This window comes from Danio rerio, chromosome 21 (genome assembly GCF_049306965.1).
Source record: "Danio rerio strain Tuebingen ecotype United States chromosome 21, GRCz12tu, whole genome shotgun sequence".
Taxonomy (NCBI): domain Eukaryota; kingdom Metazoa; phylum Chordata; class Actinopteri; order Cypriniformes; family Danionidae; genus Danio; species Danio rerio.
This window is the reverse complement of record NC_133196.1, coordinates 35,514,482-35,530,954: the sequence shown is the minus strand read 5'-3', so window position 1 is coordinate 35,530,954 and position 16,473 is coordinate 35,514,482. Positions and strand designations below refer to the sequence as shown.

The window sequence follows — 16,473 nt, the reverse complement described above, 5'->3', positions numbered from 1 at the left end:
ATGGCTGCAAACCAATCCCGAGGACGAACGCATTGGAGAATGCGCCTCTGCGTGAGCATTCTGAACGGCAGCTTGTGCAGACAGCGGTTCAAAACGCGCAGATCTAGGATTGGCCGTGACCCACCGCTCTTTTTGGGTACGATGAAGTATGGGCTGTAAAACCCACTCTCCATCTCGGCTGGAGGAACCGGCTCGATTGCACCCTTCGCCAGGAGGGCAGCAATCTCCTCTCGCAAGACAGGGGCGGACAGGGGGTTGACCCTGGAGAAATACACGCCCGTAAACTTGGGGGGCCGTTTCGCGAACTGAATCGCGTAACCGAGTCTGATTGTGCGTATGAGCCACCGCGAGGGGCTGGCCCGCGCTAACCAGGCAGGCAGAGCCCTCGCTAATGGAGTCATCGCTACAATCGCTGACGTACCAGCGGTGGGGCAGCGCGGAGTGGGTGTGCTGATCCGGGAAGCACGAGGGTCCCGCGGAAGAGCTGGAGGAGAGCGATTCGCTCTGGCTCCGCACCCTGACTCCGGAGAGGGGGCTGGAGGGCTGAGGAAAGGGAGACCGTCCCCCCAGCGCTCGTGAGCCACTGGCGAAGCACGTAGAGTCTGCGAGCCGGAAGGCAGCGCGTCCCGGACTGGCAGAACTCGTGCAGTCACATCCGGGGAAGGGAAAAAGTGCTCTTTTACTGATGTTTTGGTGGCACTGAAAAGTACCGTTGTTATCGGGGCCCCGCCCTCCAGCGGGGAAAGAGCAAGTTTCCTCTTCTCCGGATGGCCTGTCTCAGGGACGCTTCGCGGTCCGTTTACCGGACTTAACGGCGCCCTGGGCAGGAGGGGCTGCCTGCTTTCGAGGTGAACGCCGCGCCCGCTTGGCCGGAGGCGGGGGCGGGGCAGCACTCGTTGGCGGGCGCCCTCGGCGAGGAACAGCGGAGGTGGATGGCTCGGCGGGCGGAGCGGGCTTACGGCCACGCCGATAGATGACATTGCCCATCGCATCCGACTGCTCTTTCACCGCCTTGAATTCCTGGGTGAATTCACCGACGGTGTCGCCGAACAGGCCAGCCTGGGATATGGGCGAGTCAAGAAAGCGAACTTTGTCAACGTCGCGCATATCGGCCAGGTTTAGCCAGAGGTGGCGTTCCTCAACCACAAGTGTGGACATCGTCCTCCCCAGCGCACACGCGGCGGACTTAGTAGTCCGAAGAGCATAGTCGGTCGCGGTGCGCAGCTCATGTAATAAGCTTGGGTTGGACCCGTCCTCGTGCAGCTCGGCCAGCGCCTGCGCTTGGTAGCGCTGGTAGGTGGCCATCGCGTGCAAAGCAGAAGCAGCCTGGCCCGCAGCCTTATAAGCTCTGGCTCCGAGGGAGGCAGACAACCTACAGGCTTTGGACGGGAGGCGGGGCAAACCCCGCCACGTAGAGGCGCCGCGCGGACAAAGATTGACCGCGATAGCTCGCTCCACTGACGGGATCGCCTCATACCCCCTGGCAGCTCCGCCGTCAAGGGCGGTGAGGGCGGAGGCACTCGCAGCACGGGCAGAGAAAGGTGCCCTCCAGGACTGCGTGAGCCTACTGTGCACTTCCGGGAAGAAGGGGACGAGAGGCTTCGAAGGCTTCGCCTTCTGGTCCTCTACGTAGCACCCATCTAGTCGGTCCGGCCGCGGAGCTGGGGGATAAACCATCTCCAACCCCACGGCCGAAGCAGCCCGGGAAAGCACGGCTAACATGTCCGCTTCAGGATCCGATTTGACAGCGCTCACCTGCCCGGAGGGGGCGAGCGGGTCCGGATCTTCGTCGGACAGTGAAAGCCCACCCTCCGATGCCGCGGAGGACATCTGATCTCCGGTGTCAGCGAGTGTGAGAGCTACCATCTGGTTAGACGGATCACTCTCACCACCCGAAGCTTGGATGGAGCGCCGTGAGGAGCGAGAGGTCCGCGAGCCCGTGGGCGGCGGATTAGCTCCCGCTGAAACCCTCAGATCTGCCCGAGCGCCCGCTGCTTTTTTAGAGCAGGAGGCAACTGGGGTGGCTCGCTCTCTTGCGAAAGTTAGCCGCGATCTTAGCTGTGCAACGGTCATGGCATCGCAATGACGACATGAACCGCCCGCGAGCACCGCATTAACATGCTGGACCCCCAAACATGCAATGCAGTGATCGTGTCCATCATCCGGAGACAGGAAACCCCCGCATCCAGAAACGCACAGTCGGAGCGCCATCCTGAAAAGGACGTGCTGCACGACTGTGTTGCTCTTTTAGGAAAGTTGCAACTATACGCACCGCTCTGGAGGACCGGACCCAAAGAACCGCAGGCAAGGGAGTAACCCAGCTCGACCGTCTGCCACCGCGAAGACCCACTCTGGACCGGGAGACACACTCGTTCGCTCTGAAGTGCTGATCAGCAAGAGGAACCCTCATCGACTCACTCAGAAAGGATCTGAAGCGAAAAGGATGGCGTCTGCTGGCTTCAGGTGTGCTTATATGCTGAGATAATTGCAGATGTCGCACACCTGCGCAAGCTTACGCTGCCAATTAATTTCATTCATTGGCCCGTTCAATACTCTCCAGATAAGCGGCTTCTGATCCGAATCCTCCCATTCATGGCACTGAAGTTCCCCAACCGAAGGGGAACTATAGTGTTGCTTTACACAATGTTCAGGGCGTTTTCCAAGACTCTCCTCCACCCCAGCACTATCTGTGTTTAGATTTGCTATGGGGGTTGTGTGCTATGTTTGCAGCAGCAGTGTGTTATAAGCTGCGTCCCAAATGGCACACTATACACTATGCACTCATGCACTATGTACTTATGCACTTACACACTCAACAGGATAGTATATGTATGCAGAGTCATCCCAAATGGCACACTGTTTTTTTACTAAGCGGAAATTCAAACTGTTTCCCTAATGATGTTTGACAGTTGCCAAATCAGTGACATAAACGACCGAATTATCAAATAATACCTGCCGTAAGTATAATCGCATTCACCATCGAGAGGCGCTATAATCACTCTCGTAGGAGAATTTTGCTTTCACAATCCAAAATAAATAAAGCTATTCAACATGTGCGCCCGATAGCTCCGCCCCTTCCGCTACGTAAGCAAACCTGCGGTCGTTGAGTGCATGAAGTGTCCATCATTCCACACTTCATTGTACCGACTCCCAGTTTTCAGTGTGAACACACTACTTACACTATTTATACTACAAAATAAATAATCAAATAAGTATGCAATTTGGGACGCAGCTACTGTCTCAGACTGCATGTCTGTGAATATACTGGCAGCAAGTCTCAGTAGCTCTGCTATAAAAATCAAAGCACCAGCAACAGCAGCATAGAAGATCTATGCCTCCAAGACCAACCACATGAATATAGGAATATACATAGTTATTACCACACTAATTCTGTTGTCATGAAAGAATTTAATTCATGTGAATTAGCCTCTGACTCACAAAAATGTGAGATGAAGTTGGGATGTCTTTATTTTGTGTTGCAGATTTTTTCGAAAGAGCTGTTTTTGGTCACCTACACAGTTCAAAGCTGTTTTCACTCTGGTGGGTAAACCCTTCAAAGGGATTTAGGCATCAGGATGAGCCGTTCTGAATGGAGCTACTAAGTAAGGACTACATTTTCCAAAAAATGTTGAAGCCATTAGAAACACTGCAAAGTGCATGTGCACTAAGAATTAGATCTGCACAATATTTTTCATGTTGTCATTATAGCCTTGTTATCTTTTCAAATATTAAAAAAAGGGTGAATTCTGTCTCTTTTTCCAGCAAGTTGTTAGAGTGGTTGACCGTGGTATTGGTTACTTAGCAACCAGCAGTAAACATGGCAATTATACCGTAAACATCTGAGTTGCCATAATCTACTCAGCAAATGTGTTTCCATCGCTTTCCCATTATGTGCAATATCTCTGTCTTAAGTCTAAACCAACTCAAGCTAAATTTTAAAAAATGCATGAAAAGATTTTTAATTGATATTTGCCATTTCTCTCATTAATTTCTCATGCAATACTTACAGGATTATTATTACAGGATTGTAAAGTGAGCAACACAATAAATTGTTCGCTCAATAGATTCATTCACACATACAGTCGAGCCTGACATTAATCGTAATTGCAATTGCAGATATCTCTAATTGTTTTTTTGACTAGTCGAATTATAATTATGACTAGTCAAAATATAATTAGAGATATCTCTAAATATATTTATGGAGTCAGAACAAAGATTTAAATGCTAAAAAGGCTTGCCATAGAGAGCGCTTCTGAACAGCGCAGCAGCGATGATGTAAGCCTGCCGAGGCCCGATATGGTGTGAGCGCGGGCCGTCGGGGGAGACGGGAGGGGGGACAAGCGTGCTTTGGCCCGGTTAGAGGCAACTGTACCTAGTGTGAGTACGGCCTTAGAGAGTCATTCCATCATTCCCAGTTCATCATTCCTCAGCTTCTCACAGGATCGGGTTTCCAAAGCTTGTCAATAATCAAGCGACGTTATTATTATCAGCTCAAGAAGTTAGTTATTTCAGATATAGACACGCGGCGGCGGCAAGTAATCTCACACTGTGTATTTTAAACATGACAGGTCCTTTGTTTTCATTCTGGCTTACTGCGTAAGCGAATGACGTATCGCTGTAAACCAATAGCGTTCAGCTGCGCGTCTAGCTCCGCTTTTTGGTACCCTTTCTTGTGTTTGGGACCCTTTCTAAAGGGTGCCGAAAAAGTGGTACGGTTTGGTTTGGTATGCCTTTTGACAGTGGAAACGGCCATAAAAGCGTACCAAACAGAACCGTACCATACCGTACCACTCAGTGGAAACGGGCCATAACAATATAGCGTTCCTGAGTCCCGACATTATTTTGGAACAGCATATCTGTGAATTATTCTTATTGAGCACAGCCAGTGCTCACGACTGTTACACATGCTAAATGCATGGACCAGTGCTTTCTGCACATGCCTTTTTGTTTTTTTGCACTGTCTGTGCGCGCATCTTCGCATAATGGTCCTCAGAGCGGGCTTTGACATGGCAGATCTAACTGAAAATGTGCTGTCCTTGAAGGACGTTCAGCTTGCATTAGATATCGGCCAGTTTACTGTTAGGAAACCCACATCATGCAGATCTTTTTCAAGAGTCACAGACGCAAATGGAAAATTATCATTTGCATGATGTGACAATACCTCAATGTTTTACCCTATAGCAGTCACAAGACTGGAACCTTAGGTTTACGGCAGCACTCATGTCTCATCACAAAGTGGCAAACAAAACTGACATTTAGCCTAAAATCCTTGCACAACTTACAGTTTTATGTGTTATCTCTCTCTTTTGGTAGTACCCAATTTAAATGAGATTTTGGAAACCAAATCGAAATTTAGCAGGAACAGTCGGGTTGGGTAGAAAATTATTCTAAGCGGGCAGCAGGTGAACAAAGACTGAATATACAGCGGTAGTGTTTGGGTACGGTATAAAACCTTGCGGGAGCGGGACTATAAAAACAGTCCCACGTAGACCTCTACCTTGCAGCAACTGACAATAACGTATCTTCCAAGATACATATAAGACTTAATAACATCAGACATACTGTGAAAATTTTCTTGTTCTGTTAAATATATTTTGAGAAATAATTAAAAAGAAAAATCAAATAGGTCATAATAACTGTGACTTTAACTGTAAGCATGACATCAAAGTTTTCACAAATTTGTGATATTTGATAAAATTTGTGATTTGAGACAATAACTGTGCTGTTTTCATAAACCTTCAAAACATTTAACTCAAATATAGTGCGTAATCTGTCATATATTCTTTTTGCATATCTTTTTTGAATTTAGAATTCTGAAGCCTATTATGAAAGAATTACACATGAAATTGGAATTTTCATAATATTGTCCCTAAACAGTTTGTTTGTGTAACCCCGCCGGTCCTACACCACACAAACCTGCTCCGAGCTGGAATCGAACTTGCGACCTTCCTGCATGGAAGGAGATTGCTCTAACAAGGAGGCTAAAGACCATGAACTCTACCATCTGTTGCTAGAGTACCTTTAGAGGTCAGAGGAGTGAGGTTTACCTGCACAGCACTTCACTAGCTGGCCTCCGTTACACTTGCATTGACATGCATATAAAAATCCGGTCGCCCACTGAAGCTAAGCATGGCTGCGCACGGTCAGTACCTGGATGGGAGACCACATGGGAAAGCTTGGTTGCTGCCAGAAGTGATGTTAGTGAGGCGAGCAGGGGGCGCCCAACCTGCAGTCTGTGTGGGTCCTAATGCCCCATTATAGTAACAGGGACTCTATACTGCTCAGTGAGCGCCGTCTTTTGGATGAGACGTTAAACTGAGGTCCTGACTCTCTGTGGTCATTAAAAATCCCAGGATGTCCTTTGAAAAAGAGTAGGGGTTTAACCCCAGCATCCTGGCCAAATCTGCCCACTGGCCTCTGTCCATCATGGCCTCTTAACCATCCCCATATCATAAATGGCTTCGTCACTCTGTCTCCTCTCCACCAATCAGCTGGTGTGTGGTGTGCAGTCTGGCGCAAACTGGCAACCATCGCGTCATCCAGGTGGATGCTGCACACTGGTGGTGAATGAGGAGATTCCCCCCTACATGTAAAGCGCTTTGAGTGCCCAGAAAAGCGCTAAATAAATGTAAGGAATTATTATTATTATTATTATTAAAATCCAAAATGGTCTCATTACCTGCATTCTTTAAATCATCATTTTAAATATTCCAATATTATACAGGTGTTCAATAAGAGAACTTTCCTCTTTTAGGCAAGTTTTGTAATGTGATTTCAGATTGCACTATACATAATGTAATTATTTGCTTAAATCAAACTCTTTGCTATCATGTGATGATATTACTAAAGCATCTGTCCTGTCTAATTTTTCATCTATAACCTAATTGCAACAATGCGAGTTATTTTGCTCAGAGGTTACACACATTCCAGTGAGAACTGAAGGCTTCGTCTTCTCAGCGTTTCCCTCTGTGCTGTGGCACACAATGCTGGCCCTCATCAGATTAGCGTGTGCTGGAGCTGTCGGCCGCCCCCGGCTTCCCCTGATATGACCCCGTTCCATCTCTCAAAGAGGGACTCATGTGATTTCCTTTCTCTCATTTTCTTTCCAAACCATCATCAATGTGCATGCAAAGTGGATGCCTCCCTGCTTTTAGCCACTTCAGCGTGAGCTTTTATATATTTATATATATCAGCCTGGCCAACAAGCAGCTGCAATTACGTTCTCTGAAAAATTTATTAAGCTTCTCGCTTAAGCCCTGATGGGGAGCTCTGCCAAATTGCGGTTTCCAAGGATATCAATCAAGACATTACATATGTTTTTTGATGGTTTAACTGTCCATAAGTGACTAGAACATTTCATATCACAGTTTGAAATCTTGCAAATCCTGTGCTCACCAAAACATTACACTATTTGTTGTAAAACAGCAGTGTGCTTTGTGTTGGGTCTGTCAAGAGGGGAATATGATGCACATTATAGACACGATTTTCCCTTCTTGCTTTTTTGCTATTCTGTTTGAAGTGCAGCGCTGGTCATTGGACATGATGTAACTGTTTTTGGAAGCCAATTGTTGAGATGGAAGTTTTTCAATAGCTTTCAAGCAGGAGGGCGAGATTGCCTTAGCTATATCTATGTACCAGTTCTGTCAGCTCGCTTATTAGGCCACTTGGTTTCAGTTGATGCTAGAAAAGAAAAGAGCAGAATTACTGAATGGGGGCCCAGACTCCCAGGGGTCTGAAGCAGTGAAACGCCCTCTGGCCTGTTTTTGTAGCTGAACTAGTAGTAAGATTTGTTATCAGGATGCTCTAAGCTTGAATCTTTGTTGTTTTGCAATCACATACACTTTGATAAAATATACTGTATATTTTTGTAAAAGAGGTCTTGACAGTTATGCCCAAAGAAGATCCATTTAGCCTCCCCAAACATCCTTTCAGCAAATAGTTCATAAAATAATCATTATTTCTTATTTTAAATACAACCCCAAATCAGAAAAAGTTAAGACAGTATGAAAAATGCAAAGAAAAAAAGTAGTGATTTCTAAATTTACTTTGACTTGTGTTTCATTTCAGACAACACAACAAACATTATTTAATGTGTTCAGCATGATTTTTGTTATTGTTTTTTTTATAAACACATATTCAAATGTTGGTTCTTGCAACACATTTCAAAAAAAAGTTAGAATACTAAACCACTTGTGTACCACTTTGTAATGTTGCCATTCTTTTTCACAACATTTAAAAGACAATCAGGGACTGAGGACACCAAGTAATGAAGTTTTCCAGGTGTAACTTTGTTCCATTCTTCCAGCAAACCAATCTGAATGAGGTATGGGGTCTTTGTTGTCACACATTCTCTTTTGGAGACAGGTTGGGACTGCAGGCAGGCCAGTAAAGCACCTGTATCCTCTTCCTACACTCCCAGGACATTGTAAAGTGTGCAGAATGTGGCTTTCCATTGTCTTGTTAAAGTATGCATGGCTGTTCCTGGGAAAGATGTCTTCTTGAAGGCAGCAAATGTGCTCTGAAATCTCTATGTACTTTTTAGAATTAATAGTGCCATCCCAGAAGTGGAATTTACTACTGACACAAACCATTACCATGAAAAACCCTGGCCTTTGGACTTGTTGCTGGTATAAGTCTGGATGATTCTTTTCTTCTTTAGTCCGGATACCTGAAAAACTTATTCATATATTTTTTTCACAGTTCACGTTTCCACTGTATGATGGTCCATCCCAGATACCTCTGAGCCCAGACAAGTCGACAGCACTTCTGAACACTGTTACATAGGGCTACCTTTCAGCACAGTGCAGTTTTAACTGGCATTTGGGGATGCAAATGCATATTTTGGTAAGGTTTGCCAAAGAAGTCCTGCCGCCTTGTGGTGATATCGCTTATAGATGAATGACGATTCTGGATGCAGTGCCACCTGAGGGATTTGAGATCACACAAAGTTCAGGTTAGGGTTGTGCCCTTGTCCTTTATGCTCTGATATTGAATCTTTTAATTATGGTATGCACAGTTGAAGATGAAATATCCAAATGTCCTCCTATCTTTCTTTAAGGATCCTTGATTTTAAACATCTCAATCATTTTCTCACGTATTTGTTGACAAACTGTCAATCTTCAGCCCATCTTTGCTCCTAAAGAACTAGACCTTTCTTGGAAGCTGCTTTTGTACAAAATCATAATTACGATCACCTGGTAACATCGCCTGTTTCAAATTACATCATTATTTAACCAATTTCAGTCTCAACTTTTTTTTCAGGTCTGAATGACAGGAAAGGATCACTACTTTCTTTTTTTTATTTGTGTTTTCCATACTGTCCCACTTTTCTTTTTTTTTTTTTTTGGGGGGGGGGTCGTAAATAAATGTGCCCTTTATGCTATTATAAATATTTCTAATTTAGAGGTCTTCGAAAAGAGGTCTGCATTCATCCAGTTTCTAAAAATATGCATTTAAAAGCATAAATAATCTCAAATGATTTGTTTAAAGGTCCTGCCTGTTTGAACCACTTTTTTTCCAAGAGTCTATCTCAGTGGTGCTCAACCCTGCTCCTTGAGATCGACCTTCCTGCAAAGTTCAGCTGAAACCCTGATCAAACACACCTAAACCAATTAATGATGACCTAAACAGCACTTGATAATTACAGGCAGGTGTGTTTGATATGGGTTGCAACTGAAATCTGCAGGAAGTTTGATCGCCAGGAACAGGGTAACTAAAACTAAAAGTTCAGATTGCCTAATCAGTTATGATTGATCTGCCATTTACAGCACACAACGAAACCAACACTCCCATCACAATATCTGAAATTTCTCTTCGGAACCTTTGTCAGCAATAATGTATATACTTCTAGGATAATGATGGTGTTGATTTGACCATATCAATCCTTACCATGCCCAAGCATGAAGGACTGGAAGCACTAAACTGGAAGATCAACCCAAATCCCCATCGCATAACATGAGCAAGACGTTCCTTACTTTGTCTGTGGTCATTATGAGAAGTATAGTTGTGTCAGAAAAAAACAGACCTTGCAGCTAAAATGTAACCAAAATGAAAAAAAAAAAAAAAAACTCAACAATCACAAGAGAAAGAGGCATAAAATAAGTAATCTATTATGACTGTCAATATCAAAGTGATTCATGTGAAAATAAAGTGCCAATCATAGAAATTTCTTATCAGATTTTTTTTTAACTTGGTGTAGCCCCAGGAATAAAACAAGCTCATTGGAAATGCATGCTTCAACTTACATATTTGTGAAACCACAAAAATATATTAGACATATGTTTGACTGTAGTTTATAGGTAAAATAAATGCCATGGGGCAGTAAGACACCAGCAATGTTCTTTTTCTTCATTTTTTTACACTATTGATAGTTGTAGGAACATTTTATCAAAGAACAAAGGATTTTTTAATGCAGATCTTTGCAAATCACCACACAAATAGCACTAAACAACTTAACAGAGTCAATAATTTGCCTTATCTTTATCTAAACTTTTCTGTCTTGGTCAGTTGCTTGGTATTTCACTTTGTACATTTTTATACATGATGCAGATTGCTTGTGCTTGAATCCACTGAATCTAGAAAAATCTAATTCAATGGAAGTGAACAAGACCAAAAGTAATCACCCAAAAAGATTCCAATCACTGCACCCACTTGTATGTAAAGAATAAGGTCAATAACAAAATGTACTTTTTGTAACACATTTCAAATTTGCAAAACAGCGCCCTCTGAAGGATTTTATATCTGAAGCAAGCAATAAATTTAGAACGTATTTAACGTCCAGCCGATTCCAATGTTATCATTCAATTGAATTGGCATTATCAGTGGTTATGAGCTGATAGATATGGGGCAGTAGGGGCCTTCTGCACCTACTGGTAGGCTCATAAGGCTGTTATCTTCTATTTACATAGTTAATCAGCTATGAATCACATACGGCTGCGGCTGGAAGTTAACAAGAATTATTTATGTTATTTATTAAATTTCCCATTCATTGTATTTTATTAACGTCTACCCCAACCTTAAACCCAACCTACACAGTAATGTAAAAACAGATCTGTATCTAGAGTGTTCTCTATTAGTATAGTTGATTAACCATGTGGATGGATGATAAGTAGGTGCAGAAGGCCCGTACTGGCCTCTGATCAGCTGACAAGCACTGATAACGTCCATTAATTCATTCATTTTCTTTTCGGCTTAGTACCTTTATTAATCTAACGTCGCCACAGCAGAATGAACCGTCAACTTATACAGCGTATGTTTTACGCATGCAGCGGATGCACTTCCAGCTGCAACCCATCACTTGGAAACACCCATACACTCTCATTTACACACATACATTACAGACAATTTTAGCTTACCCAATTCCCAAATGTCTTTGGACTTGTGGGGGAAACCGGAGCACTCGGAGGAAACGTGAACATGGAGAGAACATACAAACTCCACACAGAAATGCCAACTGACCCAGCCATGCTCAAACCAGCGGCCTTCTTGCTGTAAGGCAACCACACTTCTGTGCCACCGTGTTGCCAAAGCCCATTCAATCGAGTGATGACATTCGAAGCGTGTGTTATGTTTCGCAATATATGTAAACTGAGGCATATATTTCCAATGAGCCTATGCTGGAATAATGACTAATCACACATTTTTGTTGAGATTATGAACACTGCTGAAAATTTTCAATAAAATGTTCAACCCAACATTTGGGATGGTCCATATTTGACCCAAAATGTAAACATTTTTAGAGTACATATAGTGCACACCAGACTAATTAGCATCAAAAATAGTTGCTTCTTCTCTACATAATGTCAAGCACCCAAATCAACCAGATTTCAGATTTCAAATCAAGTGTTTGCAGTCAGGTCAACGTAGTCACTGAAGACCTTAGACAGGCATTGTGCTGATTTGTTACGGATCTACTTAGATTAGTTACACAAGTAAAACCGTATTTCTTAACGATTCGTTTCAGTAGTTGAGAACTGATGCTTTCTTAGAGGGGACAGTCATATTATTTATCTTCCACTTTGGTCTTTAAAACCTTTTACATTCACAAACAGCCACATTACACACTGTCTGAAAATAATATTTGAAAAAAGCATAACCGGGGCACTTTAATAATCTCAAAAAGTATTTTCCACTAAAAAGAACCATTTGTACATTTGTACAAACAAGTTGTGTGATTGTTAGATGGAGCCATAAACTCCAACAAAGAACCATTATTTTTTAGAGTGTACTGTACAGCCCGAAACACATTGATAATTTTTTGCCACTTGCATAATCTTCACACATCCTCCAACACTGAGGTTTATTAACATACATTGTTGTTAACATGAGCCTTAACCCACTGTAAAACCTGCGATATGGTGACTAACCGAATAATTATTCATTTTTGTTGATTATAAATTGTTAGAAGAATATATATAAGAACTATTTGTCTTACTTCAAGTGGCTGAAAAACACCCAAGCCCTCAACTAAAGTGCATTTATAAATAGAATACAGTGTTTTTTTTTAACACAATGGCATAAAAATCTTGCCAAGAAGAACAAACAAAATAATAAATGAATCATTCTTATTTGGCCCAGACTTGAGATCTTGAATGTAATCTTTGATATTAGAGACATGAATAAACTGTTCATTTGTCGCTGAGATGTAAATGCCATGGACATTTCATTACATGATTATACTGGCATTAACATATAAATTGCATTTAAATGGGCATAATCAAATTTAGACTTTAAAATCGTGATAATTCATGTCATTGTATGCAGCCTTTGACTGATCTGGGTAATTAAGCATCATGGGGAATGAATTTTGCATGTATTTAATATTCTTTAAGTGACACAAATTCACAATAAGCTTTACTTTGCAAGCCCATCAGGACCGAGGACAGCAGACATGAGACTGAAAACCATGTGCTTCTAATAAGAAAACAGCTGCTGTGTGAAATTTTCAGAGGTTTTAACAGTTAAATGTAGGTTTATTTGATAATCACTGCTCCAAAACGTCTCGCATTATACACTCGTCTTTATACACAGAAGCGATGTAATGAAAGTGCCTGCGTCATATCTAAGCCTTTTCTATCCAGTTTTGTAGCATGTTGAACATTTACTCCTATAAATAACACCTACAGTTGAAGTCAGACTTATTAACCCCCCTAAATTATTTGCCCTCCTGTTTAATTTTTCCCTAATTTTTGTTTAACGGAGAGATTTTTTTCAACACATTTCTAAACATAATAGTTTTAATAATTAATTTCTAATAACTGATTTATTTTATCTTTGCCATGATGACAGTAACTAATATTTTAGATATTTTTCAACACACATCTATACAGCTTAAACTGACATTTAAAGGTTTAACTAGGTTAATTAGGTTAACTAGGCAGGATAGGATAATTAGGCAAGTTATTGTATAACGATGGTTTGTTCTGTAGACTTTCAAAAATATATATATATCCTTAAGGGGCTAATCATTTTGACCTTAAAATGGTTTTAAAAAATTAAAAACTGCTTTATTGTAGCCGAAATAAAACAAATAAGACTTTCTCCAAAAAAAATATTATCAGAAATGCTGTGAATATTTCCTTGCTCTGTTAAACATAATTTGGGAAATTGTTGAAAAAGAAAACAATTCAAAGGGGGTTTAATAATTCTGATTTCAACAGTAGTTAAAGTGGATCGCCACTGTCTTCGAAGGAGTTTTCACATTTGACCAGGTAACCTGCCGTGTTTATCTGAGGACATTAAAAAAAACTATTTAATTAGACTTTTAAATATGAATACATCGCAGTTAGAAATATGTGCACAAAGAGCTTAGAGATCCCATAACACTATTTACAGAGCACACAAACAAACTCATACACAGGTAAACAAAATGTGTCCATGCACACGCTGCAGCACTAACATAACATTATGTATGGGTCAGTGACATGTGAAAGTGATAACTCCAGGTCCATCAAATTCTGCAATTCTTCTACTTTTTTATTTTATACTTTTCATTGAATTTAAAATTACATTTGTATGGCTTAATGTAACAAATGACAAGGTGTTTTAAACATAATTTGAAAATAAATCAAGAGTTTATTTATTTATTTCACTACAAATTAAACTCTAAAGCATCTTTATCTTTAAAGAATATTGTTTATATTTATGAATCAAATGAATTTCATTTTGCTTCCTAAGACCTTGCCGTATTGTCAGTAGTAAAAGGTATTATTTTGTATTACCTATTTATTTATTTATTTATTTATTTATTGTGATTCTCAAAGTAAATATATATATATATATATATATATATATATATATATATATATATATATATATATATATATATATATATATATATATATATCTTTATGAATCAACTACAATTTATCATCTTCTTCTGGTGACAAAAAGTCATCTACCCATGCCTCGGATGAGTATTAGCAAATTCTAATTTAGGGTGAACTATTACCTTAAGTGTAGCATTACCGGGCTATAAAAACTTTATTTATCAGAATTCATGATGTTTTGTAAAACTGTATAACAGTTTGAAAACGCTGAGTATATTTAATTTTCGTTGCATTGATAATTTTGTATAACTTGATGGCTATGCAATATAAAATATAATATTATATTATATTACATTATATTATATTATATTATATTTTATTTTATTATATTATATTATATTATATTATATTATATTATATAACATTATATTATATTCATCTTCTCATCTGTAACGCTTTTACTTGTCACTGACCCACATACATGAGTGTGCATTTACGTGCGTGTAGAATGTCGGCACATTATCTTCTTGAACGCTTTCCTAAAGTCTCTGTTGAAAATGGTGTAAATGATGGGGTTCACTGAGCTGTTACAGTAACCAATCCAGAAAAAGAGATTGAACAGAGAGTCCGGTATTGTGCAACTTTTTCGGCATATGGCGTGAAGGCTGTAGGTGAAGAAGAAAGGAAACCAGCAGAGCACGAACACCCCCATCACCACCGCCAGCACGAAGGTGAAGCGCTTCTCTCGCATCTGTGCCAGTTTGGATTTGGACAAAGACAGCTGACGCGCCCTCGGCTCCTGCTCGAGCTCCGACGCGCGGCTGCAAGCCCACGACAGCCGCCCGTTGGGCTTTGGGCACGATTGCGCGCCCTCCACTTTCCTGCTCTTGGCGAAACGCGAGTTCCTGTGCCTGTTGGAGACGCTGCTTTCCTCCAGGTCGATGTCGTCGAGTTCACCTTTGCGCTCTCGGCTGCCTGAGCTGTGGCTGCTGGGGCTCTCCACCTCGGACTTGCCTTTACGCACGAAGCAGGTCTCGGATTGCGACGGCTGCCTCTCCATTCCGTTCTTGGCCACGAAAACAGTGGACGCGCGCTGTTTGGCCACCCTGTAGATCCTGCAGTACACCAAAATCATAATAAGACCCGGTGCAAAAAACGACACGATACAGGAGGAAAGGATGTACCAGGTCTCGTTGTTTAGCAAACACTCAAGCTCATCGTGCTTGGTCATGAGAAGTGGTGGGAAGGAAATAACCGCTGAAATGACCCACACCACCGTGATCATGATCTTTATTCTCCGCGGAGTTCTTTTCAGGTTGTAGCTGACCGCTTTGGTAACCGACCAGTATCTGTCCAAACTTATGGCGCAGAGATGAACAATGGACGACGTGCAGAAAAGCACGTCCAAAGCCAGGTAGAAAGCACACCAGGTACTTCCAAAGTACCAGTAGCCCATCACCTCGTTGGCCAGGGAGAACGGAATGACCAAAGTGGCAACCAAAATATCAGCAGCCGCTAAAGAGACCAGAAAGAGGTTCTGTGGGGCGCGCAGAGCGCGGCTGGTAAACACGGCCACCACGACCAACACGTTCCCCACGATGGTCACCAAAATAATCACGGTCACCACGAGAACGATGAGCACCGACGCGCACTGTGAGTGCGGTGGCAGCCTTGGCGCGCTTGTGCCGTTAGTATCCTCGGATGAGTTCGGCAAGAGGAAGGTGATGGTACTTAAATCCATTCTTGGTTCCCTTGGCGCTGATACCCCATTTTCAGGCGTATTGTCATCCTTCAAACTTGTAGCATCCAACGTGAAGCTCTGCGCAGTCCTCCACACACTCCACGCCAGGCGTATCATACCAAAGATGGTGCTCTAATAACTTTTAAAACTCCCCATTGATTTGGTTGTTTTTTATCTGTTTCTGCTACCGTTTTGACGGGGCAGTGTTGAAGCACGCATAGCCAAGTCATGTTTTGTTTGCAGGAGCGCGCGCGGAGAGGCGGCGGGGATGCGCAGCGTTGAGCTCCTGTGTGTCGCGCTGAACAAATATGGGAGTGTTTGAGCTTGTGTCTCTCCTCCTCTGACTCTCTCCCTCTCTCGTTTTTTCTTCTTTAGAGTCGAGGGTGTGCTGTTTGTACTGCCAAATTAGACAAGCTTTTGAATAATTAACAATAAAAGATTGTAAAATCCATAGGTAGAAGCATG

The 16,473-nt window shown here is 42.2% G+C and overlaps 1 protein-coding gene and 1 long non-coding RNA gene across 2 annotated transcripts in view; one reads left to right on the top strand and one right to left on the bottom strand.

Annotated features, from left to right (window-relative positions):
- Nucleotides 1-16,473, top strand: part of LOC141380027 (uncharacterized) — a 118,490-nt gene that overhangs the window by 20,796 nt on the left and 81,221 nt on the right. The window lies entirely within an intron of this gene.
- On the bottom strand, nucleotides 14,761-16,008 carry adra2db (adrenergic, alpha-2D-, receptor b). The gene is given in 1 exon segment (NM_194365.1): nucleotides 14,761-16,008. A coding segment is annotated over 1 exon segment (1,248 nt).